Here is a 14,199-nt window from a genome sequence, read left to right as displayed (position 1 = left end):
TAATCTAATTTTAATTTTCTTGAATATTTAGTCATGTAACTAATACTTATTAAACTTATTTTAGCATGATTTAGTACTTTTAAATTATGATCATTTTCATTATGACTTATTAATTTGCAATATTTGTTTTACGCGATTTCATTATTATTATTTTTTTGGATATTTTAGTGTCATTAATCATATCATATTGTGTGTTATTTTCTTAAGAAACACTTAGATAGTTGTATTTTCATAGGATTAAATAAATATTTGAAGTACAAGTAAATTATACGTTTGTATGAATACTTTACTGAAAAAACCCGAAAATCTGGAAAACCCGGAAAAAAAACCGAAAAAACCCGAGGTTGAAAAACCCGAGTTTTATTGGTTTGGTTTGGTTTACAAATTCAAAAATCCGACACAAATGATTTGGTTTGATATTTGAAAAATCCGAACCAACCCGACCATATACATCCCTAGTCCAAACAAATAAGGTCTTAGACTACCAATTCAAACACTCCCAAGTCTTTGTGGATCTTCTTGCTTGTTTGTTATTCTAAAAAAGTTGAATAGTTCAAAAATCAAAGTCCAAATCATCCTTTTAAGTTATGGTGTATATAGCAACCCTTTTACCCCCTCTCTCATGTGCTACTTCAAGGTCAACTTATAACGACTTAACTTTGATATGATTATTTCTCTTTTAAATAAAGGTTTTCTTTGGACACTCAAACTTCCAATTCCCATTTTTTTTTGCCTGTTTCAAAGTCTCCATGAATTAATGAGGAAGCATTGACTTTGAAAATACAACCTCATTTCCATATAAAGTATGTTCTAATGTCTCTTTGAATTGAATATAAATATTGCACAAAAAAACTTAACAATTTGTACTTCCAACAACTCCATGGACAATCCCTATAGCCTAGTTATTCTTGCATTGATCTTTTTCCCTATTCTTGTGAGAGCTCAATCTTTTGATTTTGCTTACAATGGATTCAATAACTCAAATATCATTAGAGATGGAGTTGCAATAATCAATCCAAGTGGTGCACTTAAGCTCACTAATAGATCACAAAATGTTATAGGTCATGCGTTCCACCCCAATCCTGTACCAATTTTCAACTCCAGTACTAAAAATGTTACTTCATTTAGTACATACTTTGTCTTCGCCATTGTCCCTCTTGAGAAAACCTCTGGTGGCTTTGGCTTTGCTTTCACCTTATCTCCATCCCCGGGTTTTCCAGGTGCTCAGGGTGATCACTTTCTTGGAGTCCTCAACAACACGAACAATAGAAAGGATACTAACCACATCTTTATGGTTGAATTCGACACTGTGGATGGTCATGATGAAGGTGTGGATACAGATGGAAATCACATTGGGATTAACATCAATAGCATGATATCTATCGCGTCACAACCAGCCAATTACTATGTTAATGGTACTTCTAGAACAGAGGAGGTACATCTACAAAACGGAGAATCAATTCAGGCTTGGATCGATTATGATGGAATGAGCAAAGTGGTAAATGTAACTATATCTCCCAGAACAGTTCCAAAGCCAATTCGACCTCTGATCAGTGAGGTCGTAGATTTATCTCCTGTGTTGAACCAAACTATGTATGCTGGTTTCTCAGCAGCCACGGGAGATAAAGCGAGCTCTCATTACATCTTGGGTTGGAGTTTTCGGTTGAATGGAGCTGCTGATCCTTTAGATCTTGATAACCTACCTGTTGCCCCACCTGAAGTGGTAAGACCCTCCAAGAATTCCCATCTCAAAAGGGCCTTGATAGGAACATTCTGCTCCGTCGTTATCCTGCTCCTTGGGGCATTTTATATCTATAGAAGGATGAGGCAGCATGAAGTTCTAGAGGACTGGGAGCTGGATTGTCCTCACAGGTTCCGATTTAGAGATCTTTACAAGGCAACTAAGGGATTCAAGGAAAGTGAACTAATTGGAGTTGGAGGATTTGGTGCTGTTTACAAGGGTGTTTTGCCTACTAATGGAGCCGAGGTTGCAGTAAAGAAGATATCGAGCAATTCTCTTCAAGGAATGAGAGAATTTGCAGCGGAGATCGAAAGCTTAGGCAGGTTAAGGCACAAACACTTGATCAACCTACAAGGCTGGTGCAAGAACAAGAATGATCTTCTCCTAGTGTATGACTTTGTCCCAAATGGAAGTCTTGATTCATTACTTTACAGGCAGAAAAGGGACATTGTTCTAACATGGGAACAGAGATTTAACATCATCAAAGGGATTGCTGCAGGGCTTCTTTACTTGCATGAAGAATGGGAACAAGTGGTAATACATCGCGATGTGAAGAGCAGTAACGTCCTAATTGATGGTGAAATGAATGGTCGATTAGGGGATTTTGGGCTAGCAAGATTATACGACCATGGCAAGAATTCACACACAACAAATGTTGTTGGCACAATAGGGTACATTGCACCAGAATTGACACGGACAGGGAAGGCCTCAACGAGCACGGATGTGTATGCATATGGTGTACTACTTCTTGAAGTAGCTAGTGGAAGACCTCCTATTGTCTATGAACCAGGGAAAGGAGCTTTAGTACTAGCTGATTGGGTGATAGAATGTTTACAACTAGGTAATGTTCTTGATGCAGTTGATCAAAGGTTGAATTCAGTCTATGTAGATAAAGAGGTTCAAATGATTTTGAGACTTGGGCTTGTTTGTTCACACCCAAGACCAGAAGCTAGGCCAACAATGAGACAAATAATGAAGTATCTCACTGGAGATGAATCACTTCCAGTTTTTGAGCAGCAGTTGAGCTGTGTTGGATCTGATAGGGTTGATGAAATCACAGCCAAGTTCTTGGAAGTGTTTTCTACTGATACAATCAATATATCACGTCGTTCGCTATCCGTCGGACAGATATCATCTAGTTCACTCCATTCTGGTAGATGAAAACTCTGTATAAAGGACATACACTCTTCTTTTGTTTTGTTTAACCACTTTGTTGGGATTGATTAAGTAGCTTCTATTTACCCAAATCCTGTTTTTCTTCCTCATAATTCTGCAATTTAGATAGGTCATTTATTTCTAGGCTCATTCAGCATTCACAAGTTAACATAATCTCACTTCTATGTCTGCAACATCACTTATCACATCCTATATTTTTGTTTATGTACAAACTTATTTTACAGGAATTCTTGAATGTCATAAAGATATAGATTCTAATTTAGTTGAATATCATGTTATTTTTAAATATTATCTTGTCACCATATGCTTAATTAAGGGGAAAAGGGTTAAAAATGCCCTTAACGTATTTCAAATGGTTCAAAAATGCTCTCCTTCCACCTTTTGATTTAAAAATGCCCTCAACGTTTTTGAAGGTTTAAAAATGCCTTTTTTTAACAGCCGACTGACATGGCAAATGTGACATGGATTTTCTTTACCCATTTCAAAATATATGACCCACTTAGTCTAAAAATCCATTTAAAAAAAATTGACCCAATAGGCTGATCGTTTTTGGGTCGTTTGTTCCCATTAACTCTAGTTCTCTTCTTTCTTCTCCTTCAATTCATCTGTTCTCCATTCTCTAGTTAATTGCAGCAAGAAAAAGATGGAAGAACTACAATGTTTGGAACAATCAATTTCTTCATGTAGGTAATTGGGGCTCATCTTTGGAATACTGCTAATGAGCTTTTGCGAATAAATTTTTGGGAAAACCAAACAATAAAATATGATATTAATAAGGATTCTCCAATTGCAAGTACGATATACAAGAATAGAGTAATGTCATCAAAGGTGAAAATTGATTACAACCATCTTGGACAACTAATTCTTAGGATTAAAATTCATACAATAACTCTAAGGAATAGTGCATTCAAAAAGCTAGCAATTAACCGGAAAGTTATGCATAAGTAAATCTTTCAAGGGTATTAGTTCGCAGCCGCAATACGGAAAATATCAAGAAGAAGAAAACTGAATCACCGAGCAGCCATAAAAGGAGAATCGAACAGATGGGTCAACTGAGAATCATGCTAAAATGGAGTTCCAAGGATATGTTAGGTTAATATCTAAACGGGTTTGTGGGTGGGTTTGAGTTTTTGTAGCATAGATGGGTCGGGTCATTGGGCTGGATTTTAAAAAAAGAGCAAACTACATAAATCCCACTAATTTAGTACCTAATTACTAGGATTCAAGATAGTTTTGATAATTACATCCTATACCATATTTTGTCCGTCGGATACATGTATCATTACTCGTCATATGCATGTATCTGACGGTTTGAATTAAAGAGATACATGTTTTAATATTTTGGATTAAATGTGTGTAACTAATTTCCTTAAATAAAGAAGTAATTTAGGCTTAATTAACAACTCTAATTGATTTACAGATTCATTAACATATCAATTCTAACAAATCTTAAAATCACAATAATTCTCTAATTGAAAACTTCTTCTTGGCAACAATTCTTCTTTTGTTTCTTGCGTTTGATTATTTTTTCTTTTCATAATGGTCAATATCACCATAAAAACTGATGGAATACTTTTCAAGGATAATGCTACTTACCATGATATCATTGAAGGTATTCCTCAAGCAACTAAAAATCGATTGTAGTCGCAATGTTTGAGACTGAATTTTGGAAAATCTACTTCAGTTTTTGACCTATTCCAATTACCCGACCTTCTCTGCAAATCATGTTTCTATGGGAGGAGAATGAACCTCTAGACAAGATATGGTTTTTATACAGAGGATTGTTAGTTTCACCTCTTATAATTATGTACTAATGTATTTCTGACAAGATATAGTGTGTGATATGAAATTAGTCGCAATGTTTTAGAGATCAGATACAATGTGGAAGACAATTCGACTCCAATTGAGATTCAAAATGAGATGAGAATGAAGTTTATGAAATTAAAAAGACGTAAATATGATTTTGGATTTTATCCATTATGGTGAAATAGCTTTTGAGTCGGATACATCAATTAATGTTCGATTTATATTTTTTTCTCTGTAATACAAGTTTTGATTAGTCTTAGATACAATTAGTTTATGTATGAAACATTGTTTTGTATATCTTTTTTTCTTCAAATACATGATGTAAGCTATTTACATTGCTTTGTACATCTTTTTTTCTTCAGATACATGATGTAAACTATTTTTGAATTTAATGAATAAACACTATGTTAAGCATTCATATAAATGCTCTGAATTGATTGATCTGAGATGTTGTTCAAATACATTATAACTTAATGAATGCTTCGTGTGATATATTTTGTTTAAGTACATTAGATAGACACACAATTCCAATAGATACATGATAGTAAATAACTATTTAATATTTCAAATACACCATCTACCTTGTTAGATATGTTATTGATTATCGTTTCTAAATTTTATTTATAATTAGATACATTTTGTTACATCAAATACACATCTATTTTTGTTGTTCATATACATGAGACGGGTAGTAGCTCATATAATTGATGTGGTCTGTTAGATACACTGTTAATTCTCTAAACTAGTTAATATGAATTTTAAGTTAGATACATTGTAATTTATTGTTTTTTTGCTAAGAAGAAATAATTTTTGATAGTTTCAGATACACTATTTATCATATTAGACACATGTATATTAAACATCTATAAAAGACATATAACAACATGCTTAGATACATGAAATAATCATATCAGATACGCATCACTGCCATGTATAGATACATTGAATGAAACATGTTAAATATATGAAATAAAAACTAAGATACATAAGATGAATTGTATGACCATATACATGACATATATATTGCAACTAAAATAATACATTGGTGGGGGTGAGGGGTGGGGATAGACAATTTACGGAGGAGGTTGGGGGAGGGGGGTTGATGAGAGAGAAATATATTTGGACCATTAATTTTAATTTTTAAAATGTTAAGATAATTAAGTAATCCTAGTTTCAAGGAATTTGTGTATCTAATTATATTTTTTAAAATATATGGTATAAAATATTAAAAGTGGTAATATATGTAATTGTTTAAAAGTAGAGGTAATATTAGTATATATAGTAGGAATGTATATCTAGTTAGGTAGTTTTTCCTTAAAAAATAGGTGGACCAATAAGATGAAGTCATTTAATGACTCAACATTTGTCATGTCAACAGACGGTTAAAAAAGGACAAATTTAAACCTTACAAAAACATTGAGAGCATTTTACTCCATTTTTAAACCAAAAGATGGAAGGAGGACATTTTTGAATCATTTGAGATACGTTAAAGGCATTTTTAACCCCTTAATTAAGTGTGGGTGGGTGGAGGGGGGGCTTAGGATTCGAATTAAAGAAACTACAATTCAAAACCAAATAATGTCAGACTGGATTGGATATTTTAAGTTTGGTTTTGATATTTGACTTTTGAGCCCTTAGTAATATAAATCAATAGTCTCAATTCACCAAATAATTTGTTGACTAATGTATGTTGTACTTGAAAACCTAAGAGAATAGGTGTAATTTTTGTGTTAATGAACTTTGGTTACATAGATTGTATCATGTCTATTTTTCTTGTATTTTTACAGCTTTTATAAGTATTCATTTGGACTTCTTCTTTTTTGTTGGGGGGGTCTATGCATTAGTCATTTCTTGATTAATTAATAATCCGTTGTGCTTGAAAATCCCAAAAAAAGGTACAGTTTGTTTGAGTTGATGAAAAAATGATCGAATTTAAATGACGAGTCTCAGGTTTAACAAAGGAAATGGTAGGAGTTGTTTTGCTATTGATGGCGGTAAGAACACCTAAGGAGCATGTTTGATCAGGTTTTTTCTAAGTGGGATATATGAGGAAAAAGGTATTAATAGTCAAGAGACCTTACACATTTTTTCTCAGATACCTTAGTACAACAGCAAAAACTTGATCAAACAAGCACTTTAGCCTATCTTATCGACATCAATACCATAACTATTCCCACCATTTTCTTTATAAACATGAGATTCATCATTTAAACTCGATCATGCTTCCATTAACTCAAAAAAATTGTACCTTTTCTAGGGTTATCAATATTAATTAATCAAGAGATGATTAAATCCATAGACTTTTCCCACCCCACCAAAAAAAAAGAGGTCAAATGAATGCTTATAGAAGCTGTAAAAACAGGCAAAAATAGAATGATACAATCTGTTATAACCAAAGTTCCATTAACACAAAGATTACACCCTTTTCTGGGGTTTTAAATTTTTTAGATTAGGTGGTATTTGCCTGTTCTCTTAGAAATTTAAGCATATTAGCTGAACCTTACTATTTGAATTAGTACAACTAAGAAATATAAAATTCAGAAATTATCTAAAAGAATGAAAACTCGCAATGATCTTCAACAGAGAGTAGGGATGGCAATTGGGGCAGGGCAGGCGGTTGCAGGGAAAACCCGCATAAACCCACAAAGATTTTCACCCACCCCGCATGATTTTTATTTTATATAAAAATTATACCCACCCCACCCCACAAAGGTTGTAGCCTGCTCCACTCCAACCCACCCCATTGTCATCCCTAGCAGAGAGTAAGAAAGATAGTAACAGGGGAAAGGTTACCATAATAAATTTTTTGTTTAGATTTGTGAAATCACAGAAAGATGAGTTACTGGAAGCTGATCAAAAGAAAACTGCTGACTTGTAATATTATAGACTAGACAAAGTTATAACAACAGCAGGCTACCAAGACAAGGTGACCTTGACACTTGAAGCTACAAGTCTGCATACCAAAAATTTAAAAGGAAGAATTTCAACTTTCATAGCCAACACAAGAGATGCAAGCTTAGTTGATTATATAAACCCCACCTTGGTAACCTGACAACTTCAGCCTCGGCAATATGGTGGGAAAAAAAACAAGATTCCTAGATAAAGAGCAACTCTAAGATACAGCTCACCCACAAACAGAGAAGGCGCGCCCAATCATTCCTTGTGTCCAGGTTGCTGTTTCTTTCAGCTGTTCATCATCGGATTGAAGACACTCACCCAACAGCTGTTCGAGAAATGCAGGATCTTTGAATATGGTCTTTGCACTGGAACCAAGAGCATCAGCTAGATCTCCCAACACAGCTACTGCTGCTTTTGTTACACTCTCATCTCTACAAAAGAACCACAGTACACATTTTAGAACTCAGAAGGTCCAAATATTATAAGAGATTTGAAATGTCCATGAAATTCAGTTAACAATACCTTGGGCTGTCTTTGGCAACCAGTTCAATGAACTGCAAGAGATGAGGAGCATGAGGTAACATCAAGTTGGCCTTGGTACTCTTAAATCCTTGAAGAAGTCCAGAGTATGCTTCAAAAATACTGCGTCTGAGCTGGTTGCCATACTCTAGCATTTCATCATCACTATTGTCTAGTTGTGCACACATTTGAGCTGCACTTTGCATCATAGGTAACGCATACTGCAGGTACTTCTCAAAGTGTTCACCAATAGCAAGCGCAATATCCCCAAAGCAGGAGAATATGGGAGGTTTTACAGATCTGTTAAGTTCACCGCTAGACAAATCTTTAAGAAGAAGAGTCATGATCCCATCACAGTATGGCAAGATCTTGTCATCCAATGCACGGCAAATATCACCAACCACCCCCACTGAGATGGAACAAACCTGGTATTCTTCAAAATTCTGCAGCCCCATCTCAATATACTTGTAAAACTCTGGCATATACTTCAAAAAATCTGATCCAGTTGCATAGGCCAGAGCACCAATAGCAAGCATGGCCTCTTCGTGGACAGTTGAGCTACGACAGGCAAAAACCTTCAGGAACAATGTCATGATCTGGTCAGCAACTTGGAGTATTATAGCCTTGGTTTCATCAGCACTACTTAGCTTCTGAATAATAACCTGGAGTACACCACATAGAGAAGCCTGTAGATCTCCCTGTTTTTCTCTATCATCAGAGGACAAAATCTGAAGCTCAAAAGTTTGTGCCAACTTGTCCATGATAACAGGGCAAAGGTGATTAATAATCTGAGATGTTTCAGAAAGATTAGAGCACCTAACAACTTCATTCAAGGTTTCATATGCTGTGGTTCTGAGCTTAGAACCACTGTCAGTCCGATCAGCCGTTGCAATAAGAGAACTAATAATCTGAGTTATAAATGGAGTGAGCAGAGACGAGCTTGTCCCAGCATCCTCATATCCTTGAGAAAGAAAATAGATAGCCCCACAAACTTTTTCGGCAACATGAGGAACATCTTTTATACTCTCCAACAGCACCTCCACTATTTGTTGGAGATTGGCTGGGGTGATTACTGAAAATCCAGAAGCTGGAGTGTGCAGCAACTCAAAGATGCGGCTAAGAGTCCATGCTGTGGTATCTCTAATGTGCTCATTATTATCCTTCATCGCATCAAGCAGATGCTTTAATCCAGCATGGACCATGGGAGATAGCTTCTCGATGCTTGGACCTTCAAGTATTGAGCCAAATGCATATATGGCAGCCTCACGTGAGCGCCAATCAGGTTTCATTATGTTCGCCTCCACAAAAGGCATTACAAGGGGAACAACAGCATCTCCGACAGTTCTGGCGACAAGACCAAGACATGTTCCACCAGCCATAGCCAGATTCCAGATGTCATCATCCTGATCCTGTTCCTCATCCTGTTTCAATAAAGTTTCCAGCAGCATTGGAACTAATACTCCGAGGGCCTTCTCGATGAAACGGGAATGTTGCACACTGGAATCCCCACTGTCAGGGACCTCATAATCTTGAAGTTCTATCTCTTCATCACAGATAGAACTCCAGAATTCAATTGCTTGAAGGGAAACAGCCTCCTCATCTTCTTTTACTGCTTTAGCTGTCAACTGGAAGAGAGTCTGCATGTAAGGTTCAAGCAACTCGTAATACGTTGACGCAATAGAAACAAGACACTCAAAAGCAGCCTGCCTTAACTGTCCCTCCTTTGCTGTGGCTGCCTCACAGATGACCTTCATAATATAATTTCTCTCCATCTCATTGTCAAAGTTTGTCTGAGCAAAATCCAGAGCATTATACAAAGCTCGAGTTGCAGCGAGTCTGACTTCAACACTTTCCTCCTCAACATTCATACCTTGCACAACAGCTGTGAGAACAGAGTTTACTTCATCTTGGACAAGATCATGGTGAGATATCTCCTCACACACATAACCAAGTGTTTCCAAGGTTGCCTGTTTCACGGATGCAGGACTTCCTTGTTGTGTCATGTTAACAAGCAATGAACCAATGAGCTCTGGCCATTGTTTCTGAGGAACTTCAATTGAAGATATTTTAGCAATCACTTGGGAAGCGGTGTGACTTGCCTCGCGTACAGATGATCCAAGACAGCTCAAAAGCAAGCTTTTAATTTGGGACTTACAAGATGAATCAATTGCTAGCCACTGTTGAACAAGCTGTTGTTTCCTGACAGTTTCTTTAGCATCCAGTGAGTTTTTAAGCACAATACCAGCTAGTCTACGAGATTCTGTAGGTTTTCCATCATTTGAGAGTTCAACAGCTAGTGAAAGAAAAAACCCCGGAAGGTTTTGCTCTCGGAACTGACTTAGATTAGATTCTGACTCAGTCCGAATCTTGGCATCTGCTGATTGTGCAGCCAACAAAAACTGAGTGATCTCAAGAGCCATGTTCCCTACAAATTGAACAAAATTAGGTACTGTAGCAGTTTCTAAAATTCACAAGATATCAAGTAATCAAGCCACACCTTAAAGAAAATTACATGACTCTCTCCTCTAGTGATAGAAGCACAGTCAATGCAACAAGCAACACTTTAAAAATACTCATTCAATTTCATATACAAGGAAACAAATTATCACAACAGTTAAAAGCGCTTGATAACAACAAAATAACAATTCAACAGTGTCTTATCTCTATAAGTTTTAAAATAAGATAACATCAGTAACCTTCAAAAAAAAAAACCCAAACCCAAATTTTTAGGGCTTCTTCTATTTTTTTCCAATTTTTATAAATAAAAAAAACAATCAATCAACTAGTAGTAGTCAATACAAATAACAAGTTTGGGTGTCTATATCAATCAACCAAAAGTTCTCCACGAACTCGAACAATAAATTAAAAATGCCATAAGAACAGAACTCCTTGCTCAATTCATCAACAAAAAACAAATCTCATGTTCCAAGTTAACATCAATTAATATAAAATTAACTACATTTATACTATCCACAACATATAATCAACTTCAAATCCAAACAAAGCAAGTAAAAACAAAATCATAAACGCATACACAACTGTAAAAACACAAAAACCTAACCTAAAAACGTTGAAATCAAATAGATCTAACTCATAAAGAAAACAAAACCCAGAAACAATTTCAAAATCAGTAAAAGTTGAAAAAAAAAGACGTTACCTTTCAATTAAAAAAAAGAAGATTAACCTAGTATTTCAACTTCTGGAGATTCTTAACACGAGCTAGGGTTTTGCCTAGCTCCAGAGAACAAAATCTATCAAACAGTTTGATTGAGAAAAAGCCTTACTGTTGTTTGTGAAGATGAATTTGGGGGAAATGGAGAGGGGGGTGGGGGTATTTTCGAATAGTGTGAAGAAGCGGGATATGGAGGAGGTTTATATATTTGAAGAGTTAGAAAAAACCCTACAAATACTGAAGATAACTGTAACCCTAGTGTTTTTTGAAATTCTCACACGTGCCGTACTTATGGGCTGGGTTATTGTTGAGTTGTACAACTGATGAGTCTCATGAGTTGGGCTTCATTTCTGAGGAAAAAGAAAGTTGGGCTTTACTTTTTAGGAAGAGCAAACAACATAAATCCCATTACTTTAGACAATAATTATTTGAAATTTTGGTAGATTTCTAAATTACTTTATATACTAATTTTTTAGTTTGATACATGAATCAAAAGTGGTTAGATACGTGTATCTATCTTAAAGGGAAGAAATCCGTTGTTTAATTAATTTGAATTAAATGGTGTAACTTAATTCCATGATTAAAAGAGTTAAAGTATGGGGATTTAACAAACAAACGGATTTGGTGGATCAATTCATATCAGTTGTTACAGGTTTTTGAAAAAAAAAATCACATAGATTAACATATCTAATATTGTAAACTTTGTCTTCTTCGTCGATTCATTCCTTTGAATCCTGAATTTTCAAAGTTTTTTTTTCAAATGGGAAATTCGTTATTTTGTTGGATACATGATGTGTATGTTTTTGTGTATTTTAGAAGCATGAAAAAATGTGTCTTAAGTTAGTGTATCTCTGACAAATAAAGTGTATCTTGGACAAAACATTGTATATGACATTGTTAAGAGAGTAAAAATCTAATGTTGAAGAGTAATAAAGGTTTTTGTAGCATGGATATTTTATAGTGTGTATCTCAAACAAATGAAGTGTATCTCGGATAAATAATGTATACATCATTGTTAAAATAAAAAGATCTAATGTTGACGAGTAATAACAATTTATGTAGAATTAATATTTTGTTGAGCATGTATCTTAGATAATAAATTATCACAGATACATGGAAAATTTGTCATAATTTTATAGTGTGTATTTTGGACAAATGAACTGTATCTCGGACAGATAATGTATACATTATTGTTAAAATAAAAAGATCTAATGTTGAAGAGTAATAAAGGTTTTTGTAGCATCAATATTTTGTTGCACATGTATCTTAGATAATAAGTTAGCAAAGATACATGAAAAAATCGTCATGATTTTATAGTGTGTATCTCGGATAAATAAAGTGTATCTCAAACAAATAATGTATAGATAATTGTTAAAGTAAATATCTAATGATGAAAGTAATGATTTTAACTTTCGCCAACTTTTATTTTGCCACTTACCTAACTTCAAAACTTGAGATACAACACTTGAACACTTAAAATATCACATAACACATCATTCTTAATTTATTACCCACCCTCCTGGTCTTTCCACGAAGATACGAGTCAATTTATTCGTTTCAAAAAGTCGGGGTGTTACATCCATCCCCCCTTAGAAACATTCGTCCTCGAATGAAAAATCTGAGTCACGTTGTTCAGTCCTTAGGAGTTGCCAAAATTTAGGCAGTGTATCCTTTGTAGATGTCACTATCCAAGAACCTGAAATGCAAAATTACTAACCTAGGCGTCTCACATGATGACATAAATAGCTCCACTATAACAGTGCGAGCAGATATACAACAACAACCACAATAATAATAAGCAATAGTATATATATATATAAAAAAATCAAATAGGTATCTTACCTTACTGCCATAATATAAACTGATATGCCATCACCCTAGGGTATGAAACAAGTGAGGATATTTGGACCTCATGCCATCCTCAGCTTCCCAAGCACCTCTTCTCTATTCTTGTTTCTCCACAATACTTTAACCGAAGCCACCTCTTTGGTCCTCAATTTAAGAACCTGCCGATCTAAAATGGCAACTGGAGTTTCTTCGTAGGACAACTCCTCTATGATCTAAACATCCTCAACTAGGACAACCCGAGAAGGGTATCCCACGCACTTTCGTAGCATCGATACATGGAAAACTGGATGAACAGATTTTAGCCCCGAAGGAAATTCTAACTCATAAGTCACTCGTCCTACCCTTCGAAGAATCCGGTATGGCCCAATGAATCTAGGACTAAGCTTTCCCTTTTTGCCAAATCGCATAACACCCTTCATAGGCGAGACTTTTAAGAATACCCAATCATTGACACAAAACTCTAAGTCCCTTCATCGCACATCTGAGTATGACTTCTGTTGGCTTTGAGCTGTTAGCAACCTCTCCCGAATGAGCTTAACTTGCTCCACCGTCTGTTGTACTAAGTCGGGTCCAATCAACCCTGACTCACCTACCTCGAACCATCCAATGGGGGATCTACATTTTCGCCCATACAAAGCCTTATAAGGTGTAATCCCGATACTAGAATGATAACTATTATTGTATGCAAACTCTATAAGAGGCAAGTGGTCATCCCAACTTCCCTTGAAGTCTAGCGCGCATGCCCGTAACATAGCTTTAAGTGTCAAAATTGTGCGCTCAGCCTGACCATCTATCTGATGGTGAAAGGTTGTACTAAGATTAACCTGTGTCCCCAGTCCTTTCTGGAAGGACTTCCAGAAGTTGGCGGTGAATTGTGCTCCTCTATAAGAAATAATAGATACTGGGACACCGTGTAGCCTAACAATCTCTCTAATATAGAGCCATGCATAGTCTTCGATCGAAAAAGTAGCCCTGACTGGTAAGAAGTAGGCTGATTTTGTTAGTCTATCAACAATTACCCAAATAGAGTCAAACTTGC

General features: G+C 35.5%; 2 protein-coding genes across 2 annotated transcripts; one reads left to right on the top strand and one right to left on the bottom strand.

Moving 5' to 3' along the window:
- The first annotated feature begins 694 nt into the window (after nt 1–694).
- LOC102605004 (lectin-domain containing receptor kinase VI.3-like) lies at nt 695–3,123 on the top strand. Its single transcript, XM_006359502.2, has one exon. The coding sequence runs from the start codon at nt 881–883 to the stop codon at nt 2,900–2,902; it is 2,022 nt and encodes a 673-aa protein (XP_006359564.1). The 5' UTR covers nt 695–880; the 3' UTR covers nt 2,903–3,123.
- A 4,450-nt stretch (nt 3,124–7,573) lies between these two features.
- Nucleotides 7,574–11,540, bottom strand: LOC102599745 (importin subunit beta-1). The gene is made up of 3 exons (XM_006359487.2): nt 11,298–11,540; nt 8,144–10,565; nt 7,574–8,052 (listed from the first exon to the last, which is right to left on the bottom strand). Exons 2-3 carry the CDS (start codon nt 10,558–10,560, stop codon nt 7,848–7,850), a joined length of 2,622 nt encoding a protein of 873 aa, XP_006359549.1. The 5' UTR covers nt 10,561–10,565; nt 11,298–11,540; the 3' UTR covers nt 7,574–7,847.
- Between the last annotated feature and the right edge of the window lie 2,659 nt (nt 11,541–14,199).

This window comes from Solanum tuberosum, unplaced genomic scaffold (assembly GCF_000226075.1).
Source record: "Solanum tuberosum cultivar DM 1-3 516 R44 unplaced genomic scaffold, SolTub_3.0 scf00293, whole genome shotgun sequence".
In the NCBI taxonomy this organism is placed as follows: Eukaryota; Viridiplantae; Streptophyta; class Magnoliopsida; order Solanales; family Solanaceae; genus Solanum; species Solanum tuberosum.
This window is presented reverse-complemented; position numbering and strand designations above follow the sequence as displayed.

Excerpts from the sequence above, each read along its gene's own strand:
- LOC102605004 (XM_006359502.2), top strand. The coding sequence starts at position 881 with ATGGACAATCCCTATAGCCTAGTTATTCTTGCATTGATCTTTTTCCCT.
- LOC102599745 (XM_006359487.2), bottom strand. The coding sequence starts at position 10,560 with ATGGCTCTTGAGATCACTCAGTTTTTGTTGGCTGCACAATCAGCAGAT. Across the intron at positions 8,053-8,143 it reads GTTGCCAAAGACAGCCCAAG|AGATGAGAGTGTAACAAAAG; the intron begins GTATTGTTAACT and ends GTTCTTTTGTAG.